Below are 21,243 nucleotides of genomic sequence, written 5' to 3' on the forward strand. Positions count from 1 at the left end.
GCAAGGTGACAGGTTCTTAATCGAAAAGCGAATCTTCTGAGTAGCAGTTCTTTATTTTGTAAGATATATTCTTAGTTGTGTTGTTGCTTGCGAGCTCTTTATGAAACTGAAATCACGTCGATGTATTAAACCTCCTTCCATTAAATACATAGCGTATCCATACGCATGAAAATTACGAAAGGCTGTTGCTCTAACTAACAGACTTGTCTTCAAATATTGAAGTGCACGAGTATTAGCTTACTTGGCTGAGTCATTGGCCACGAAGCTGTAAACAAATTATAAGTACAAACCTCATCACAAAGAAAATTGTCACGGCAAATATGTGCCAAGTGAGCTGCAAAACTCTGTACACACAAAACCGTATGAAAACCTATGTGGTAGCTTTTGTGGCAAGGTAACAAATGCCTCCTTGACAAGCGAGTTTTTCTAGCCCTACTACATATCTTTAAAGATGTAGTTTTTGTTGTGGTCTTGCTTACGAGTACAAAGAAACTGAAATAACGGCGATGTCGTCAGCCTCGTTCCAAAAGTTGTGTAGGGTATCCTTAGGCATGAATGCTACGTAAGGCTCTTGCTCTAAATAACGCGCTTGCGATCAAACTATGATGTGCACAAGAACTGGCTTACTTGGCTCAGTCATTGGCAGTGGGTCTCTAAGCAGATTGCAGGTACATTGCTAAGCAGATTGCAGGTACATACAAGGCCAATATACTGCTTGAAGGACCTACGAAGAAGCGTCAAGAACTGTGCACATTCGAAGCTCTTTAGTAGATTCTGGAGTGGGGTAATAATTGCTTACTAGAAAAGCGAACGTTCGCACCAGTACTACTCTTTTGTATATTGTATTTTACGTTACGATGTTGCTTATGGGTACAAAGAAACAAAAATGACGGCGATGTCATCGGCCTCATGTCCACAAGGTGTATAATCTATTCGTAGTCATGAAAGTTACGAAAGCGTTTTGCTCGAAATACCTAACTTATTTCTAGATCATGAAGTGCACAAATAATGACTTACTTTGTTCACTCATGGGCCCTGGGTCTGTAAACAAATTGCCGGCACATCGTTAATTACTAAGGAAAACGAGCACTGCGCACACCTACTAAATGAAAAATCTATAAGCGTCGAACACTGTGCACATATAACATCGAATGGCGGTTTCTGCAGTAGTTTGTGTGACAAGGCAGTAAATGTTTATTCGATAACAGCATATTCTTCTCCCTACTGCTTTCTTTGTAAGATGTATTTCTCGTTGTGGTATTGTATTCAGGCATTTAAAAGCAACAAATTACTGCAACGTTTCCAGTCTCTCCACAGGTTTTATAGGAATTTCTATAGGTATGAACATACCGAAAACCTGTTGGTCGAAATATTGGGCTTATCTTTAAATCGTGGCGCTCCACGATTGACTTACTTGGCTCAGGCATTGGCGGCGGTTCTGTAAACAAATTGAACGTACATTATTCACTACAAGCCAATCTTAGAATGTTCGTATCTACTAAATAAACTGAAAGGAAGCATCGAAAATCTTGTATATACAAAATCGTAAGATAACTACTGGGTAGTAGATTGTGCGTCGAGGTCACTGATGCTATTTCAAAGGAGATGTCCAGGGCACAGCCTGTTTCATACATAAAATGTGCTCTTCGTTGTGGTGTTGCTCGCAAGCCATTCATGAAAGTGAAATCACGGCGATGTCCCCAGCCTCCTTCCATTAAATGCATATGCAGCGTATCCCTAAACATGAAAGTTACGAAAAGCTGTTGCTGCAAATAATTGGATGGCATCAAGTAATGGTGTGCAAGAGAATTGGCTTACTTGGCACAGTCATTGGAAATGGGTCTGTAAACAAATTGCAGTACATCGTTAATAACAAAGCCAATGTAGTGCTTCAAGTATCTACATAGAAGCGCCAAAAGTGTGTACGTTCGAAGCTCATGGAGATTCTCCAGCAGGGTAACAAATGCCTACCAGAAAAGCGAATATTCTCAGGCGTACTATTTTTTTTTTGTGAAAGGTATTCTTCGTTGCGGTGTTGCTTACGGGCACAAAGTAACTGAACTCATGATGATGCCCTCATCCTCCCTTCATAAGATTGACAACGTATCGATAAGCCTGAAAGATACGAAGACATCTCGCCCAATAAAACGAGCTTGTTTTTAGATTAGGATGTGCACAAAAATGGCTTACCTGGCTCGCTCATGGGCCGTGGGTCTGTAAACACATTTCCGGTACATCGATTATTACAAGCCAGACTAGCACTAGACATATCTACTAGATGAACAACCTAGAAGCGTCGAAAACAGTGCGCAGATAAAATCGCATGATGGTTTCTGCAGGATATTATGTGACTAGCTAAAAAATGCGTGTTCGAAAAGAGAATCCTCCCTTCTTTACTGCTTTTCTTGCAAGGTAAATTCCTTGTTGTGGTCTTGTTTACAGACGCGCTAATTAAGCTAATTAGCGCAACGCCCCCAGTCTCTTTCCACAATTTGTGTAGCCATCACCGTAGGTATATGAACATACCGTAAACGTTTTTATCAAAATACCGGCCTTATCGACAATTGACTTACGTGGCTCGGGCATTGGCCAAGGTTCTGTAAACGAAATTATGGTATATTATTAACTACAAGGCAACCTAACACTGCTTGCTTCTAATAAATAAACTGAAACAAAGCATCGGAAATAGCGTATATATAAAATCGTATGACAATTTCTGTGCACTAGATTGTGTGTCGAGATGGCTGCGGCCTACTCGATGGGCAATAGATTCTCACTACAGCTTGTTTCTTACGTAAAATATATTCTACGTTATGGTAAAACTTGTAACCTCTTTATGAAACTTAAATGACGGCGATGTGCTAAGCCTCCTTCCATTACATACGTAGCGTATCAACAGGCGTGAAAGTTACAGAAGCATGGGGGGGGGGTGCCTATGCCTAGTGGAGATGTCTATTTCGTCTGCTGCTGATGTACTGATTGGTAGGAGGCGCCTGTCTCCTTCGGATGAGTGCCCCAGCCAAGTCAATTAGAACTTCAGCAACGGAAAAATGAGCATGTCTATTACGTGGACACGTACAGAGTACTCCTCCCCCCCACTCTGTTATCTTAAATAACAAGCTTTTCTTCAACTCACGATGTACACGTGTATTGGCATACTTGGCTCAGTCATCGGCCACGGAGCTGTAAACGAATTACAGGTAAAATCCTCATTACCAAGGAAACCGTCACTCCAGATATGTGCTTAATGAGCTACATGTACACACAAAATCATATGGCAATGTATGCAGTAGTTTGCGTGGTAAGATAACAAATGTCTACACAGAAAACGAATATTCGTAGCCGTACTGCATTTTTTTCAAAGATATAACTTCCTTGTGGTGCTGCGTACGGGCAAATAAACTGAAATCACGGCGTGGACTTCGGCCTCCCCCCGAAGGTTATATAGGGTACTCCTAGGCATGAATGCTACGCCAGGCTGTTGCTGCAAATAACGGGCTTGTCTTCAAATCATACTGTGTCCGACAATTGGCTTACCTGGATCAGTCACTGTCCACGGGTCTGTAAACAAATCGCAAGCACATCGTTAATTACAAGGAAATCAAGTGTTTAAAGTATCTACAACGAAGCAACAAAACTTTGTACACTCGAAACTGCAGCAGATTGTGGAGCAGGGTAGCGCCTACGAGAAATGCGAATGTTCACAGCCGTACTGTCTTACTTTTTTTTTTTCGAAAGAGGTGTTCTTTGTTGCGATGTTGCTTACGGGCACAAAAACAAAACTGAAATCACGGCGACGCCCTGAGCTTGCCTCTATAGGATTGATGACGTGTCTGTAGTCAATAAAATACGAAAGCGTCTTGCTCAATATAACAGGCTTGTTTTTAGATTATGATGTGTACAAAAATTGCCTTACCTGGCTCGCTGTCGGACCCTGGGTCTGTAAACGAATTTCCGATACATCTATTATTGCAAGGCAGACTAGCATTAGAAATATGTACTAATTGATCAATCTAGAAGTGTCGAAAACTGTTCGCATACAAAATTCCATGGCGGTTTCTACAGTAGATATTGTGACAGGCTAATGAATGCATATACTAAAAAAAATGTTCTCTTCCCTACTGCTTTTTTTGCAACATATACTTCTTATTCTGGTGTTGTTTACAGACACGCTAATGAAACTAATTAGTGCAACACCCTCAGTTTCTTTCAGTAATTTCTATAGCGATCACTATATGTATGAACATATCGAAAAAATTCTCGAAATAGAGGGCTTATCTTTAGATCATGCTACGCACGATTGGCTTACTTGGCTCAGGCATTGGCCGTGGTTCTGTAAACGAATTGATGGTACATTATTAACTACAAGGCAATCTAACGCCTGCTCGTATCTACTATATAAACCACAAAGAAACATCGAAAATGGTGTATATGCAAAATCGTGTGCCAATTTTTGTGTAGTAGATTGCGTGCCGAGGTTACTGATGCCTACTTGAAAAGAGATATGCTTAGCACAGCTTGTTTCCAACGTAAAATATGTTCTTTGTTGTGGTGCTGCCTACAGGCACATAAAGAAACTGAAATCCTGGCGACGTCCTCTGCCTCATAGGAAATGCACAGCCATGTAAGTTACGAAAGCCTCCTGCTGAAAATAACAAGCTCATCGACAGATCATGACGTACAAGAGAATTGGCTTGCTTGTCTCACTCGATGGCCACGGGTCAGTAAACATATCGCCGTTACATCGGTCATTACAATGCAAATTAACACAGCCCATGTCTATGGAGTGAACAAGAAAGAACCGTCATCGACTGTATACATGCCAAATTGAACGACAATTTCGTCATTAAATTGTGAGACACGGTAACGAATGCCAAGTCAGAAAGCGTATCTTATCAACTTTAATAATTTTTTTGCGAGATACACTTTTCGTGTATCTGTAGAGGCGTTCTGCTTCTGTTTATCGTATCTGTTTTCGTGTACCTGTACCTTTTCGTGTATCGTGTAGAGGCGGAAATCACTGCGATTTCCTTATACTGCCTCAGTAAGTTTTACAGCAATCGCTATAAGGATTCTTTTCGAAAGCGTTTGATCCTGTTGCACATTGCCGCCTCATATCGAAATTATCTGCGTTGAAGTTAGACTCCTGTATATTGTCATGGCTACGTAACTTCCTATCTAATCGAGAGCAATTTACATTTGTTAATGACTTCAGTTTCCCCAAATCTAACGTTATTTCAGGTGTGCCACAAGGAAGCGCCCTTGGGTCTCTGTTGTTTCTAATCTATATAAATGATCTGCGTAACAACATACCGTCTTGCATACGAATATTCGCCGACGATTGCATAATGTACCATCCAGTAACCAACAGCGATGATCATATAGCGCTCCAACAAGACCTAGAGATAGGGAACCAGTGGTTGACTATATGGCCGATGACACTAAACGTGTCAAAATGTCAAACAATGTCTTTCACTCGTAAAGCTGTTAATTTGCAGTTTATCTACCCCATTAACAATAGTATTATATCCCCGACTACACAATATAAGTATCTTCGGGTGCACCTTACACCTAACGTATCATGGTCTGAGCACGTTACGTGTGTCTCTGCCAATGCATCCACATCATTAGGTATTTTTTTTTTGCGCAGGAACTTGCGCAGTGTTCCACCTGTCTTGCGCAAAATGGCTTAACGTTCGTGCGACCCCAGCTTCAGCACGCGTCTCGCATTTGGTCTCCACACCTGTATTACCTAATCGAAGCGTCGGAAATCATTCAGAATAGGACAGTCGTTTTATTACTCATAATTACAGCGCCCAGTCTAGCGTAACGCAGATCAAGGCCGAAATATCGTTGCAGTCGTTGAGTACTCGCCTGGATATGGCATTGCTGCCATTATTCCGTAAATTCATTCACTCTGACAGATTAGCCATACCATGCTTGAAACACCGGTTCACAACGCACAGATTGCACGATAATTTCAGCTATGCCCGCATATATGGAGCGACACAAGCATTTAACATTTCACCCCTGCCTCGCGCTATCCGTATCTGGAACAGCCTTCCGCATAGCATTGCTTCGCTCAGAAATCATGGTGCCTTTTGCAGTAATGTATAGGCACACGTTATGCAATGTTTGTTTTTTGGTTTTTTAAAACATTACGCTTTGTATAACGTCTCAACGCAAAGTATCTCGCTGCTTTTATGTAATACTTCTTGCTGTTCTTGCTGTCATTATGCAATGCTTATCTGTTTGTTCCGGTTTCTTTTTTTCCTTTTTTTGTCATGTTTCAGTACATACGTAAATTTCATCGTTTTGTGCCAATGTTTGTATCCCTTTATGCATCGATATGTTTTTACCGATTGTATCTTGTGATAAACTGTACCATATGCCGCCCTCACGCTATGTCTCCTCGTAGGTCTGTGATGTCTTTCTAAATTGATTCAATAATTAATTAATTAAAAATTTGCTCCAAATAACGGGGTTGTGTTCAGATAATTATCCGCACGAGAGCAGGCTTACTTGGTCCCGGCATTGGCCAAGGATCTGTAAAGTAATTGCCGGTAAATTACTAATCACAAGACAATCGATAGATGTACCTATATTTTAAATTAATTAAAAGGACGCGTCGAAAACTTTTTTAAAATACGAAATCGTATGGTATCGTTATTTTTTTCGGTAGATTGAGAGTCAAGGTAATCGATATCTGCTTGAAGAGGGAATATTTTGAGTACGTGCTATTTCTTAAGAAAATATATTCTTCGTTGTGGTGTTGCTTACAGGCATCTAAAATAAAATTTTAGGAATGTGTTCACCCTTATAGCGTATCTAGAAACATGAAAGTTACAAAAGACTACTGCTCAAAATAAGGGGCTTGTCCTCAGGTCATCATGTGAACAATAATGTGCTTACTTGGTTCAGGCAGTGGCCATGGGCCTGAAACAAATGAAAGCTACATAATTACTAGGTGAACTGGGGCTTCAGATATTTCCTAACTAGATTTTGAGGTAACGTAAAAACTGGTTTCCATCTACTCAATGAACAACAAGGTAGCATCGGAAACTTTGCAGCTAATGAATTGCAGTTCAATTTCTGCAGTCGGTTCTATGACAAGATAACAAATACCTAATCATAAAGCGAATATGTTCAGGGTCAAATTTTAGTTGGTAAGGTATAGCGTTCGTGGTAGTGTTACTGAAAGACCTCTAAACAACTGAAATTAGGGTGCTTCTCTAAGCTTCTTTCTACAAACTTTATAGCGTACCCGCACATGAAAAGTTAAGAAGGCCTGCTGCTCGAAATAATCAGCTTGAATTCATGATATGCTCAGATTTGACTTACCTGGTTCAGGCATTGGCCATGGCGCTGTAAATAAATTGCCGATACACTGCTCATTACAAGGCGAGCTGTCACTGCATATATCTGGTAAATGGACAACGAGAAAAATTCGTTAACTATGTACACAAAAAATCGCATTGTAATTTCTGGACTACTTGCGACAAGGCAAGAAATGTCGAAAGGAAAAGCGGATCCTCTAGCACCACTTCATTGCTTTGTAAGACATATTATTTGATGTTATGCTGCCTTACTGGCACTAAAAAAACTGAAATGAGAGCGATGTTCGCTGTCTCTCGGCTAATGCTGCCAACTTGCGAAGAAAGTTTTCCCTAAACTCGGATAAAATTGCCTAGGTTTTCCTAGATTATTAAGAAATGTTGTTTAAGCGTAGATTTGGCTTCTGTAATGGTAAACGTGTTTGTTTCATGCAAACAGACTGCAAATTTTAACGTTCGAATTTATTTCTAACGACGTTTCTAAATATTCAAGTAATGAAGTCACTGGACTCAAGTGGAAGTAATATGCAGAGCAACTTCATACGCTAACACAGTCTCCTGCATGCTTGGAGCCATATATATATATATATATATATATAATATATATATATATATATATATATATATATATATATATATATATATATATATATATATATATATATGCAGAAAAAGACGTCACCATGACTAAGTAGCCAAGATTATAGAAACCTTGTTCGCAATGTAGGGAAGATGGGCGCCGGACCTTCCTTGCAAAATGCAGCAGTGTAAAGACGCCACCAATGCAAAATATATTAATAATTGTGAATGCTGTGTACTGACGTATCACCATCATACTTTTACGCTTCTCACATGGGAAGATTTAATGTCATTCTAATCGAATGGCATTCGCACATAATCCCACTAATCGGGATTTACACGGGAAAATTTAATGTCATTTGAATGGAATGACATTTGCTATCGAATGAGTTAGGGGAACTCCTTCGCATTCGATTTTGTACCAAATGTATACTCTTGACCCCAGCTAGACAACTGCAACACGCAACGCGAAAAAATAATGTGGGTATCAGCAAAGTCAGAATATATTTTTTTAGACTTATAAAAAGGAATAATTAGTTTTGCCGGGATGATATTTTCACCACGGGCTGTGCTCAAGGGCTATTACTCTTTGCATCAGGAGTCTGTTGCGTCAGTCGGCCATATTGGATGTGTTGATCGATGTGCTTTTAGCTGTGAATAATTGGCGTCAAAATGTTTTCGTCCGGTTTAAAAGTACTCGCAAAAGTTCTTAAACGCGCCTAATAGGGTCAAAATTTATTTGAATTTCACAAATTTTTGTTCCAGATCATCACTGCTATCATTTGCGAATGGCATTATATTTTACTGTGTAGCGCGGCAAGAGACCGAATGGCATTCGATGCATCGAATGCCAATCGATTAGAGATTCGAATGACATTAAATCTTCCCGTGTGACAGGAGTATTACTCGCTTACGCCTCATTTGCAGCAAAGCACGAATACACGCGGCTGATTATTATATTTCCTCCAAAGCAAAAAGCACCCGAATGCGAGGCCGCTGGGACTCTGTCCACGGTTGCTCTGCCTATGGGCGATACGCGTGCGTAGTCGGCAGTGCCACGACCGCGTTGTCCGGCTTGGCGCTAAATGTGTCCGCTTGCGCCCAGATTTGTCCGTTCTGCTCTTTGGTTTTGTGTTGCAGCGTACGTTTATTTCACCGGTTACAGATAAACATTTCGTTGCGAGTGCGTATGCATCGACAGTGAAGCTAGAGGTAAGAACAGCAAAATTGAGGTAGCAGTACTTCACTGAAAGGTCCATGTGAGATAGGCTCGCTGTGCAGCAATATTATCGAAAGTCATGCTTAGCATGTTATTGCGTAGGTAATTTGCAGTGAGTAAAATCGGAACAGGCCTTCACGTCAGCAGTTTCGCCGTTTTAATATCCTAGCGCGAAATTGTCCAAGGTTTGGGCTAATTTCCCCATTTACACAAACAAAGCGTAAGTTCTTTAGATATGGAGACTGCTCCCTAGAATTGGCAGCACTGCAAAGGCATTACAACACATGCAAAGGCGTTAAAGTAGCGAATACTGATTGATTAAAATAACGAGTTTGTATTCAAATTATGATGTGGACGAGAATTCGCTTACCACGCTTAGGGAAAGGCCACATAACTGTAAACAAATTGAGAGCACACGCAGATTAAAAGGCAGTCTGGCGCTGCAAGTACCTACAAAGTGAAGTACGAAGAAGCGTCGAAAACTGTAGATACAAAATTCTGCAGTGGATCGTTTGGCAAGATGACAAAGTATACTTGCCGAAAACCGAGTCTATTCAAGACGTTTACATTCTTTTAAGACATATACCTCGTTTTCGTGGTGCTTAGCGACAATTTAAAAAGTCACCGCGATGTCTTCAGCCTCCCATCACACGTTCTATGGGGTGTATGCACGAACTGCGATGACCGGGCAGCGCGCCATGTTGATGAACTCCGTAGCGAAAAGTATACGCGTACTGCCGCAAGTGCGCGTCGAATAAATGGTGTCATGCCCTGTCGTGGGTTGTAGCAACCGGTAAAGGAAGTTAACTAAAGATGGAGTTATGAAAAATGTGTGTTTCGCTAGCATTCTCCGATTTGTGCGCACGCGTTTGCGATAAAAACAGAGAATGTTTCCAACAGCGACGACGCGATGGATATCGTGTGTCAACATGCGCGGATAACATCGCTCGCTGTGAATTCTTACAGATACAGGGTTTGTTCTCGGCACTTTTTAGCAGGCACATGAACCATCCGCTTCTTTAGACTATGCGTATGTGTCACGTGCAAGCGATTCCGATCTCGGTCATGCACATTTTTACAGCGAAGCTGTATACCTCTACGTTCCAAGGAAATTTTCGTGTCATAAGCAAAAAACTCCCCAAGCGTGGGCCGATCCCGGAGATAGTGCAATGCCGGGCCGACCCGCGGTGGATGTGTCATTAAGGGGCCCACATACACAGCTTATATGGTCATGCTTCTTCACAGAGTGGAAGGGCACTGAGTTTTTTTCATTGGGGTTTTCCAAGCGGGGCCGTATGCGTAGATGTAACGCCTTGTTTACATGCAATCGGCGCTAATATCAGGTCTATCTTGCGCGCGTTACTGCATGAGTCTTCAATTTGGGAACGCGACATACGTAAACGTTGCTCCTACTTGACTACCGTTTCGTGCTGTAGGCCACCGGTCGGAATTGCAACACTCACTGGGCTCCATTGCAATGCAGTATGTCGACAGCGCTGGCTTACGCGAATCCTACTATGTCTACAGATCCTTCCAATTACGCGACAATATACACATCATCATCATCATCATCATCCTGGTTACGCCCACTGCAGGGCAAAGGCCTCTCCCATACTTCTCCAACAACCCCGGTGATGTACTAATTGTGGCCATGCCATGCCTACAAACTTCTTAATCTCATCCGCCGACCTAACTTTCTGCCGCCCCCTGTTACGCTTCCCTTCCCTTGGGATCCAGTCCGTAACCCTTAATGACCATCGGTTATCTTCCCTCCTCATTACATGTCCTGCCCATGCCCATTTCTTTTTCTTGATTTCAACTAAGATGTCATTAACTCGCGTTTGTTCCCTCACCCAATCTGCTGTTTTCTTATCCCTTAACGTTACACCTATCATACTTCTTTTCATAGCTCGTTGCGTCGTCCTCAATTTGAGTAGAACCCTTTTCGTAAGCCTCCAGGTTTCTGCGCCGTAGGTGAGTACTGGTAAGACACAGCTATTATATACTTTTCTCTTGAGGGATAATGGCAACCTGCTGTTCATGATCTGAGAATGCCTGCCAAACGCACCCCAGCCCATTCTTATTCTTCTGATTATTTCCGTCTCATGATCCGGATCCGCCGTCACTACCTGCCATAAGTAGATGTATTCCCTTACGACTTCCAGTGCCTCGCTGCCTATTGTAAATTGCTGTTCTCTTCCGAGACTGTTAAGCATTACTTTAGTTTTCTGCAGATTAATTTTTAGACCCACTCTTCTGCTTTGCCTCTCCAGGTCAGTGAGCATGCATTGCAATTGGTCCCCTGCGTTACTAAGCAAGGCAATATCATCAGCGAATCGCAAGTTACTAAGGTATTCTCCATTAACTTTTATCCCCAATTCTTCCCAATCCAAGTCTCTGAATACCTCCTGTAAACACGCTGTGAATAGGATTGGAGATATCGTATCTCCCTGCCTGACGTCTTTCTTTATTGGGATTTTGTTGCTTGCTTTATGGAGGACTACGGTGGCTGTGGAGCCGCTATAGATATCTTTCAGTATTTTTACATACGGCTCGTCTACACCCTGATTCCGTAATGCCTCTATGACTGCTGAGGTTTCGACAGAATCAAACGCTTTTTCGTAATCAATGAAAGCTATATATAAGGGTTGGTTATATTCCGCACATTTCTCTATCACCTGATTGATAGTGTGAATATGATCTATTGTTGAGTAGCCGTCACGGAATCCTGCCTGGTCCTTTGCTTGACAGAAGTCCATATGACATATGAGAGAATATATATATATACATATATATATATATATATTTCAATTTAGGTTAAGCACTCCGAAACATTAGTTGAGCTTTTCATGGCGGATGCATTTAGCTTATACTCCATGTGTTGTGACGGAGTCCAGTAGGGGCTTGAACTCATCGAAGAGTTTCGACAGGAGGATTACAACGCGGAAACGTAGAAATTAGAGTCTGCAACGACACGTACAATCTAGCAGTGATATCAACGCCGATATTATGTAAACAAGGTGCTACACGCGTATACGGTTCCGCTTGGAAAACCACAATGAAAAAAATGCGCATGACCGCGATCCAAACCGCTTGCACGTGACACATACGCATAGTCTAGCAATCGATGGCTCACGTAGCTACTAAAATGCGCCGATAGCTAACCCTGCATTTGTAAAGGTTCTCAGCGATTTGACCCGCGCATGCTGATACGGGAGAGCCATCCCGTCGTCGCTGTTCGGAAAGTTCCCTGTTTTTATCGCAAACGCCTGTGCGCACTTTGGAAAATTGTATAAGCACACCTCCATATCTCCGTACTTAGTTTATCTTCTTTTATTTTGGAGCGGTTGCTGCAACGCAAGAACAGCGCTTTCACGCCATTTACTCGACGCTCACTTGCTGGAACACGCGCGCACCCCGTTACGAAATACGCCAACATGGCGTGCTGTCCGATAGCTGCCATTTGTGCATACACCCTATATCGTATTTATATGCACTATTAATGCGTGTTACATCGCTCTGAAGCGAAGTGGGTTCACGTATTTATAGCGGAAAGGCGCTTATCTAAAGAAGCAGTTGTGCCATGCTTCGAATGCCCTAAATAGGAAACTGTCTTCTCATCCCCGCACCGCGACGAAAACATAACCTAACATTCCGAGAAACAAAACTTCATAGTCACGACTTCAGAAACAAACTAAGAACAAATAAGTGTTTTCGAAAAGAAGAGCAGCTGGCATCGATGCATCTGCTGGATGATGTCGTTTAACGGTAGCGCAGATATTTTGCTTATTAAAAAGGACAATTTCATGAAAGATCATGAAATAATATTGCCATACGCGTAAAGTGCGTGAACGATGTGAAGTAGGATATCACTGTGGTTACTTTCTGCTTTATTGCGAAACCTTATTTTCGCATAGCTTTGCTTTCTATATATATGTAGCATAAATTGAAAGCCAGAAAGGAAAACAGACGTAATATTTCGTCTCTGCTGCAGTCGCGATGTTCGCAGTCGATCCGGCCTCGAGCGGCCAGTCGCGCGGCAATTTTGCGCGTATTCGCGGGCTTCTTTCACGCTTGCAAAAACTTTTATGTAGCACGTATTGTACAGAAGAAAGCCGTATCGGGGGTTTTTCATGTCGCTCCACAGTTTTCTCCTTGACACTTTTTATCTAATTATAATATTTGAGAGGTTGAATAATTATTTAAAACGAATTATATAATTAAGCGTAATGCAAGAATATAAGCTGATTATGTCCAAGTGACGGCATACAACATTACCTTGGTTCTGTACAGCTACGTGGTATTTTCATATATTTTTAAATCTTGGTGCATGCTACTTGGGACACCCTGAATTGTACGTAACTAAATATCCGGCACGCAAGTTCTTCTAAAAGTTCAAATGAACTACATCATCAGAAAAAAAAATATGTGCAATAAATGGACGTTAACTGCACAACAGCCTAGGCTACGCAAAAGAAGCAGAGTGGAGGGAAACTTTGAAAACAGGAATGATAAAAGTGGGTAGCTCACCAGCGCTAGGTGTCGTTGCTGTCGTGGTCATTGGTGTCGGTGTGGCGTTGTGCACAGCCTTCACATCTTTGGTCGCCGGAGTCAACGAGTACCCCACGGTCGAAGTCTGGTTCTCAGGAGGATATGCTGCTCGAACTCCAGAAGCCGGGTAGAGCAAACCGATCGTTTTGTTGGCGAATAAATCTGCAGAAATTCGAGTTTTGCGTAAGAAGGTGGTTTGGCTGTCGGATTTACCCGCAAATTCAAATGTACAGCAGTACGCGTCTTAACAATTATCACGAACGCAGTTCGTGATAAATGACCATCATGAAATGCATAAATTTACCACCATAAAATACATATATACAATAAAAAAACAAGAAATTGCAATTACATCCAAAGGGTATACAAACTTGAACAACTTCTTTCAGCAAGCACTATTGTGCCCTAATATTGGAGGTTATGTAAGCATGTGAAAACAAGATAATCACAAACATTTGTTAATAACTCATCACTAATCCTCAGTGACAATATAAATAATAAGCGATCCTCATTTGGAATATACACCGTAAGGGAATCAAAATACCTTAAATTGCAGTCCACTACAATGACAAAGTTCGAGACATCAAGCACCTCAGATTTGATATCTGGAGGCCAGATAAACCCTAAGTAGTAAAACTAACACTAGTTTTATTGTAGCAGTGAACAAGCGAACACTAATGAACGAGGTGTCACAGGGAACATTGCCTCCATCCTTTGGTTTTAGCTCGCAGAAGGAAGAAAGGCTTTCTCCACCGTCGTTAATACTCCCAGCTTCTTTCCTATATATTGACCTCTAAACAAACGCAAAACGCGTTCCGAAACAATCTGGATCGCTAAAAATAAATGGTGACATGCTGTACGTGAGAGTCTATAACGACGGAAAAATAGTTCTGCGGAAGCCCGCAAAGTGAAGGAAGGTACACGAAAGAAACTGGTCATCCATCCCAATATAACACGAAACTACAGAGGAAACCCTTGCGAGTTTGTCAGAAGGATCTCAGAAAGTCTATAACCATACTACGGACACACGAGGCCTGCATTTGCTTAGTAACTTTTGGCAAAACATATGGAGCAGCAATAAACACAATGATTAGACGAATTTCAACGCCGACTTTGCAGCCAGACAAAGCTCTAGCACTTCTTTGTAACAAACGCCTTCCGGAGCTACGTTTTCCTCTGTAACGAGGCATTTTGGTCTAAGGGACGCCGCAAGCAGCCGGCGGTGTCCCTCGTGTCTTTCGGCTGGTCACTAAATTCATGTATACTTACTAATTGGGCTATTTCTCTCTTTAAATGTTAACTGCGACATGGTACTTTTCAGTGTATCTCCTTGTTGTCCCCGTCTCACTTTCGTGCTTCAACTGACCTAACAACATAATAATAACAATAAAAATAAACCCTGGGCTTTACGTGGCAAAACCACGAACTGATTATGAGTTTGACAAACAACGAAACCGAGCCTTCGAAGACGCGTACATAAGAGGAGAGAAAAGACAACCACATAAGGTGGAGTTTTGTATGGCGCATGCGCGTGTTGGTTTTCTTCTCTTTTCGACCCAACCAAGTGTTTCACTAAACTCTGTTGCTAGTCCTACCGTGTGTGGTTCTATTTTCTCTCGTCTTTTGTATGAGTCTTCTAAGGCTGGGTTCCTTTGTTTGTCAAGCTGTGTACCAACAGGCCCAGCACCAGACTGTTGTGATTATGAGGTAGTACGTTCTAGTGGGGGAATATTGAGCTCGGTGCAGTTCGGGTTAACCTTGACCACCTGTGATTATCTACCGTGCACCAAAGTAATTTCATCCCCCTCGAAACGTGGCTGTCATTGCTGAGATATGGAACCCGTGGCCTCAAGGTCAGCAGCGCAACGCCGTAGCCTCTGAGCTACGGCGTGGGGTTGTGTGCTAACCATCCAGGAAGTTTCGAACCGAACAAGCGTAAAAGCATGGGACATGGCAAGAAGACGGATCCCACAGTTTCGGACAAAAATGACTAGAGCGAACTCTGGCGCTGTGATCATTGAGCTACAATAGAAATAATGGTTAGGACACGGATTTAGCCATTGTGCTTTAGGTTTCAAACTTAGTTTAGCCGTTAGTTATTGGCTTTTTTTTCTACCTCAGTGTTCAAGCACTCATAGTGCCGTAAGCCCAGTAAGGCAATACACCTCTGTACACATCCATAGTCATTTCGATTAATCAATTCTAACGGAATGGACTGTTGAAAAAAAAAATCTGCCCTTCCACTCTGTGAAGAACGATGACCAGCCAAACTGTGTATGAGGGCCTCTTAACGCCTGCTTCACCTCCGCCGCAGGTCCGCCCGGCATTGCACTATCTTCGGGGTCGGCCCACGTATGGGGAGTTTTGTGTCTACACACGGACACAATCCTGGAGCAACTAGCCCTCAGCAGTTTCGGTGTAAAAATCAGGCAGAACCGATCCCACAACGAATGTCGATACTAATGCGATTAGCTCTGAATCAATGCCGTGACACCGTATTGCCAACACCAAAACACGTCTTGTCGTCTGTATGCAGCGCGTATGCAGCCGGGATTCTTTCTCGCACTTCCCATTGAACACGCTGCGTCATCTCGCGCAGCGTAAGCGTTGCGCTATCATTGAAGAGTGGAGCATACCCTGTGACACATACGTAGTGGTCCAAGTTTGCGTGAAAGAGGTTCATTAAAGAGTGGTACATGCCCACTGACATCAGTCACCGTGGCAGTATTAGTGGCGAGAATTAGGAGTGGCGTTCTCTCGCGAGTGACGTCACGGCCAGGACGCCGCTCGCTCCGGCTCGCTCGGCTCCCGCGCGCGCTCGTTCCCTTCGTGTATGCTTGGGGTATGGGTGGCTCGAGCCGTACGTATTGAAGAATACGTCGGCTTCTTTCAGCTGACCCGCCGTGGTTGCTCAGTGGCTATGGTGTTGGGCTGCTGAGCTCGAGGTCGCGGGATCGAATCCCGGCCACGGCGGCCGCATTTCGATGGGGGCGAAATGCGAAAACACCCGTGTGCTTAGATTTAGGTGCACGTTAAAGAACCCCAGGTGGTCAAAATTTCCGGAGTCCTCCACTACGGCGTGCCTCATAATCAGAAAGTGGTTTTGGCACGTAAAACCCCAAATATTATTATTATTATTCTTTCAGCTGTCATGCCTTAACCATAGTTTCTTCTTTAAAAACGCGTGAGTCGAGAAACTTTTCTGCTTGAATATCGCAAGCTGTGTAGCGTTAAAGAGGTCTACTGGTTTTGCAATGCACATATGCGCCGTGTCTATCCGTAAATTTTGCCTAAAAAGAATGTCTGCAAATTCAACACGCGAAGTTGTGTATGATGCCTCGCCAGACATTTAACATTCCCTCAGTATTTAGCTATGAGACACAGTGCATTTTACACGGAAGAAAAATCTTGGTAATTGGCGTCAGCATGTTATCCGATGTTAGGAAGACACTGCACAGCCGAAGCAGTCATAATGATTCTTATTACTCTGGTGCGTTGTACTATTCAAATATGGCCATTCATTAATGCTTACAAAATAGGCGCGCATTTCTCATGAAAAATTTTGCTGCTACTTTCATCCTCCTCTGAAACAGGCCTCCAAAAATGGAATTGCTCATGGCTGCTAACACGACGGCGCGTCGCGTAGAGTATTTACATAGTTAATTCACAAACACCATAGTAGCAATCACCTGAGAGAAAAGTTTCTTTGCTAAGATCGAGAGCCAATCAATTGAAAGTGATGAAATGTTTCATAGTGGCCCTCAGTAGCCTTTATCGACAATATGGTACACCCCTGATCACGTAACGGTAGCAATCGACTGTCGGTATGGCGAGGCACGCTATGTTCGCGAAACCCATCAGTTCACTACAACTTCGAATTGAAACCATAAAGCATTTTTTTACAGCGCCAACTTGAATGGCTAAAGTATTCTCGAGCTACTACAACGCAGCTTAGATTGCCTATAGAAAAGGAAAATTCAAGCACCTTCTGTCTCACCATGTCTCGATCCAGCGTTCTTTAATTATAGAAACGGATAACTATTCGCTTCGTAGGTACATAAAAGAGAACCTTGACCAACTGCAGGCTAAATAAAGTTTGCTCCAATCCAATCGCAAACATTCATAAAGAAAGCACCACAAGCCTTGCATATACTTTCACTTGATTTCTCACCCTCCACCGGGGGGGGGGGGCGAATTTCGATATCTTCAATATGTCCCATACTACTAATGATTGACGCTTCGACTTCTTTCTGGATGCAGCCATGCGGTCCAACAGGCATACTTCACTAAAAAAAGTGGGCCGAGCAGCCTGTGTCAGTTCGCCAAACAGATTCGTCATGTATATTGCTCAAGCAAAAAGCACCAGTAAATTTCTCAAGTGAGTTGAACGTGTATCACGGAAAAGGAAATATTTACTGGTACATTCCCATGTGTATTCTGTAAAAAGCTGTAAGCCTTCATTAACTTTACTTCAAATTTCCCTTAAAGTAAACACGGGAAGAACCATCTAATGTTGACAATCACTTAAAGAAGCAATTGGTGCTTGTAGAATGTAAACTCCAGGATTAGTTAAGTCCCAGTGTTACTGCCGAGCGTTTCTGTGAAGAAATGCAAAAATTCGATATTATACCATGAACTACTCGTCGTGAGCAAACCTGTTTTAGCGGATTAAAATCAACGCAACTGTTGTAAAAGTCATATATAACCAGCGTTTGTGACATACTTGTTGCACCGCAGCAGGTATGGTATCATAACTGGATTCCTGTATGCTATGTTTTTACGATTGTCCATCCGCGCATGAAAAACCCGCAATGGGCTCTTTTGCGCTCCTTCGGCTGGCACTGTAGCGTTGCCTTTGAAAGCTGCATTGTTGTCTAAGAAATTAGCTCTCTGAATAAATGTTCGCAAAGGAAGACGTCGTAAAAATATATTTGAGACGACCACCATAAGTATACAAGCAGAGAGAACGAGGGCGAACAAATGAAAACACCGCAGAAAGCGCCCGGACAACGTCCTAACTGTAGCAGACGACAGGCGCGAGTCCTTGCCCTGACGTCACGCGAGCGGCGCTCGCAGCGCCCCTGTAGTTCGTTCTCGGGGCTAATCTCTATGAAACGGGCCTGCGTACTTATATTTTGTTTTGCACTGACGTTATGCCGCGTGGAAACTCAAGCGAAAAAATTAATACATACTCAGTCAGACATGCCCAGTGACCCAAGATGGTCAGACGGTTCGTTTCGAATCCTGTCCCTCAGGACAAGAGCGCGATGCTGTATCTATTAAAACACGGACGACCCAGTGACCCAAGCTAGCAAGAAATCACTAGAGACATGGATAGATAGTCGGTCTATCTCCTGAAAGTGCCTGAATTTCCCGAGAGTGCTAATCGCAACATAAACCAATTTACTGGATCACAAAGCCACCCAAAGTTAAAAACACAAAGTTTAGGCAAATCCACGTACTACCCATAATTCTAACAATGGCTGAACCGCCATGCCTGCAGCTCCAGGAGACACTGGGGTCGTTGTTTCTTCTAGTAATTTTTGTAGGCAAATGTAACGTGGAAGCCAACGCTCTGTTTCAACTCCGACGCGTACAAGCTAGGCCGCGTTCCTGCCCTCGCGCAGTAAGAAGTTCAGCAGCCTAACACATTGTGCAGCTCCAAGAAGCGCGAAAATGTTTCGTGCATGCTCCTTCTCAAAGTCACGACTCACCGGCATCGAAGGCAAACGTGAGGACGACGAACACCACCAGGGCCATAAGCAGCAGCACCACCACAGGGATCATCGCGCGCAAGGTCTTGTTGTCTACAAATAAAAAAGATACAGTGCCTAAAGGATTCGGAGTAACCAAGCTTGGAAATACTGCTTTTCAGAATTAAAGAACAAGCACTGTTTCTGGTGCAGTTTAATTTGTGCTGTCTCACGTCCACAAACTGCACCGATGTTCATCAAGGACGCTGTAGTAGAAGCCTCCCGAATAATGTTGACTGATTAATGTACTTTTAAATGGATCTATGTATACTCGAAAGCAACAGCGCTGATGTTAAACGAGAACGCGGCAACAGAGATTTTCCGTCCCATTTCCTCAGTAGGGGTAAACTTATACGGGTGAGGCAGAAGATAAGAAGAGTGGTGGGAAGTCGTATGCTAGTATACGCTGAGCAAGAACGTAGAAAACTCGAAGCCGTAATGTTAAAAAGTGAGCTACGGTCCAGAAATATACAGCACAGGGACGCATGTAACAGCCAAATGCGCAAAGAATATACAGAAAAGAAGAAAGAAATTACGGCAGAATTCACCTCACTATGACTGTCGACTGCAAGGCTACTGCATTCAAGCCATTGTAGTTACACGCCGTATTTCATGTTTCAAGTCATGTTTATTTAATATATGTAGAGGCCATTGTAAGACTTCCGTTGCTTTGGCTGTATGCGACAAACTACGGTCACAAGACGGCAAGTTGGGCCAGTTGGTTCGGATTCAGAGTAAGGTTCATTGCAGCGCAACTCAAGACGAGGACAAAAGAAGGTATAACACGACGACATGGCACCGTGTCGTCGTGTTATACCTTCTTTTGTCGCCGTCTAGTGTTGCCCTGTAACGAACCGTAATATGAAACTACGGAAACGTCCCACTTCGCTAGATCACTTTGCTCGTCAATATCGCCCATGTGCAAGAAGACATGGCGAAGAATATATGATGCCGACGTAGTGACGATGGAAGGAAGAAGGAGTGACGTCGATGAAACGATGATGGCGGTATGACGACGACGGCATGACAAAAAGGTCGCAGTTGCGCCCGAAAGGCGAAGCATAGATTACGATTGCAAATTAGTACACAGCTATACCAAGTAAAGATGGTAGTTTTATCGGCCGTATAAACTTGGAAACATTTGCTTACTAACTGAATTAACAAGCATGGTGTCAGCGCCCACAAGAAAACACGAACACATGACTCGTGAGCGCGGACACTCGCTGTCGAAACGCTGGTGTGAGCAAGCACGGCATCAGCAGCGAGCTAAGTGACCTTCGAACGGCAACGCAAGAGCGGTGAGAACACAGCGCGCACAAAGGTATGAGCCGCCTGCAGTTCCCTTTCAAGATACGGCGCGGGCAACCGCGCGAGGCCGTGCAAACTACGCGCTTATTGGGAAAGCCGAAGGCGCCGCCCCCCATCGCCCGGGTTGCCTCCCCGTTTTAATTCATATACGGCGCGCGAGATTGAGCCGCGATCGTCAGTTCCCCTTGCACTCGGCCGTGAAATGCGCAGTTGGTGCTGGAGCACAACGCCGCCCCCCTACCTACCTCCCTCCCTCCCATCCCTGCCATGCCTTTTCACGCAACGGTAGACGGCGCGTTTCCTCTTCGCTTGCTTTCTTCGCGCACGCCAGATTGAGCCACGAACTCCGGCTCACCCTTGCAAGGTTTCGCTCGCACATACGCCACACGGCACACGGCGACGCTTTATTTTTGGCCTTGGATTTTTTCGCGGAACCTCACGGCGACGCCGACGGTATAAATGCGACTGGAGTGCCCATATAATTGCTATCGCAATAAAA

At 43.3% G+C, this 21,243-nt stretch overlaps 1 protein-coding gene and 1 long non-coding RNA gene across 2 annotated transcripts; both read right to left on the minus strand.

Moving 5' to 3' along the window:
* Positions 1-1,414: 1,414 nt before the first annotated feature.
* LOC142584261 (uncharacterized) lies at positions 1,415-3,564 on the minus strand. The gene is made up of 5 exons (XR_012828744.1): positions 3,538-3,564; positions 2,574-2,597; positions 2,191-2,214; positions 1,819-1,842; positions 1,415-1,438 (listed from the first exon to the last, which is right to left on the minus strand). It is a non-coding gene; the product is annotated as an uncharacterized LOC142584261 (long non-coding RNA).
* A 3,316-nt stretch (positions 3,565-6,880) lies between these two features.
* LOC142586213 (uncharacterized) lies at positions 6,881-19,479 on the minus strand. Its single transcript, XM_075697464.1, has 5 exons — positions 19,398-19,479; positions 13,663-13,845; positions 9,503-9,526; positions 7,342-7,365; positions 6,881-6,936 (listed from the first exon to the last, which is right to left on the minus strand). Exons 1-5 carry the CDS (start codon positions 19,468-19,470, stop codon positions 6,881-6,883), a joined length of 360 nt encoding a protein of 119 aa, XP_075553579.1. The 5' UTR covers positions 19,471-19,479.
* Between the last annotated feature and the right edge of the window lie 1,764 nt (positions 19,480-21,243).

This window comes from Dermacentor variabilis, chromosome 6 (assembly GCF_050947875.1).
Source record: "Dermacentor variabilis isolate Ectoservices chromosome 6, ASM5094787v1, whole genome shotgun sequence".
NCBI lineage: Eukaryota > Metazoa > Arthropoda > Arachnida > Ixodida > Ixodidae > Dermacentor > Dermacentor variabilis.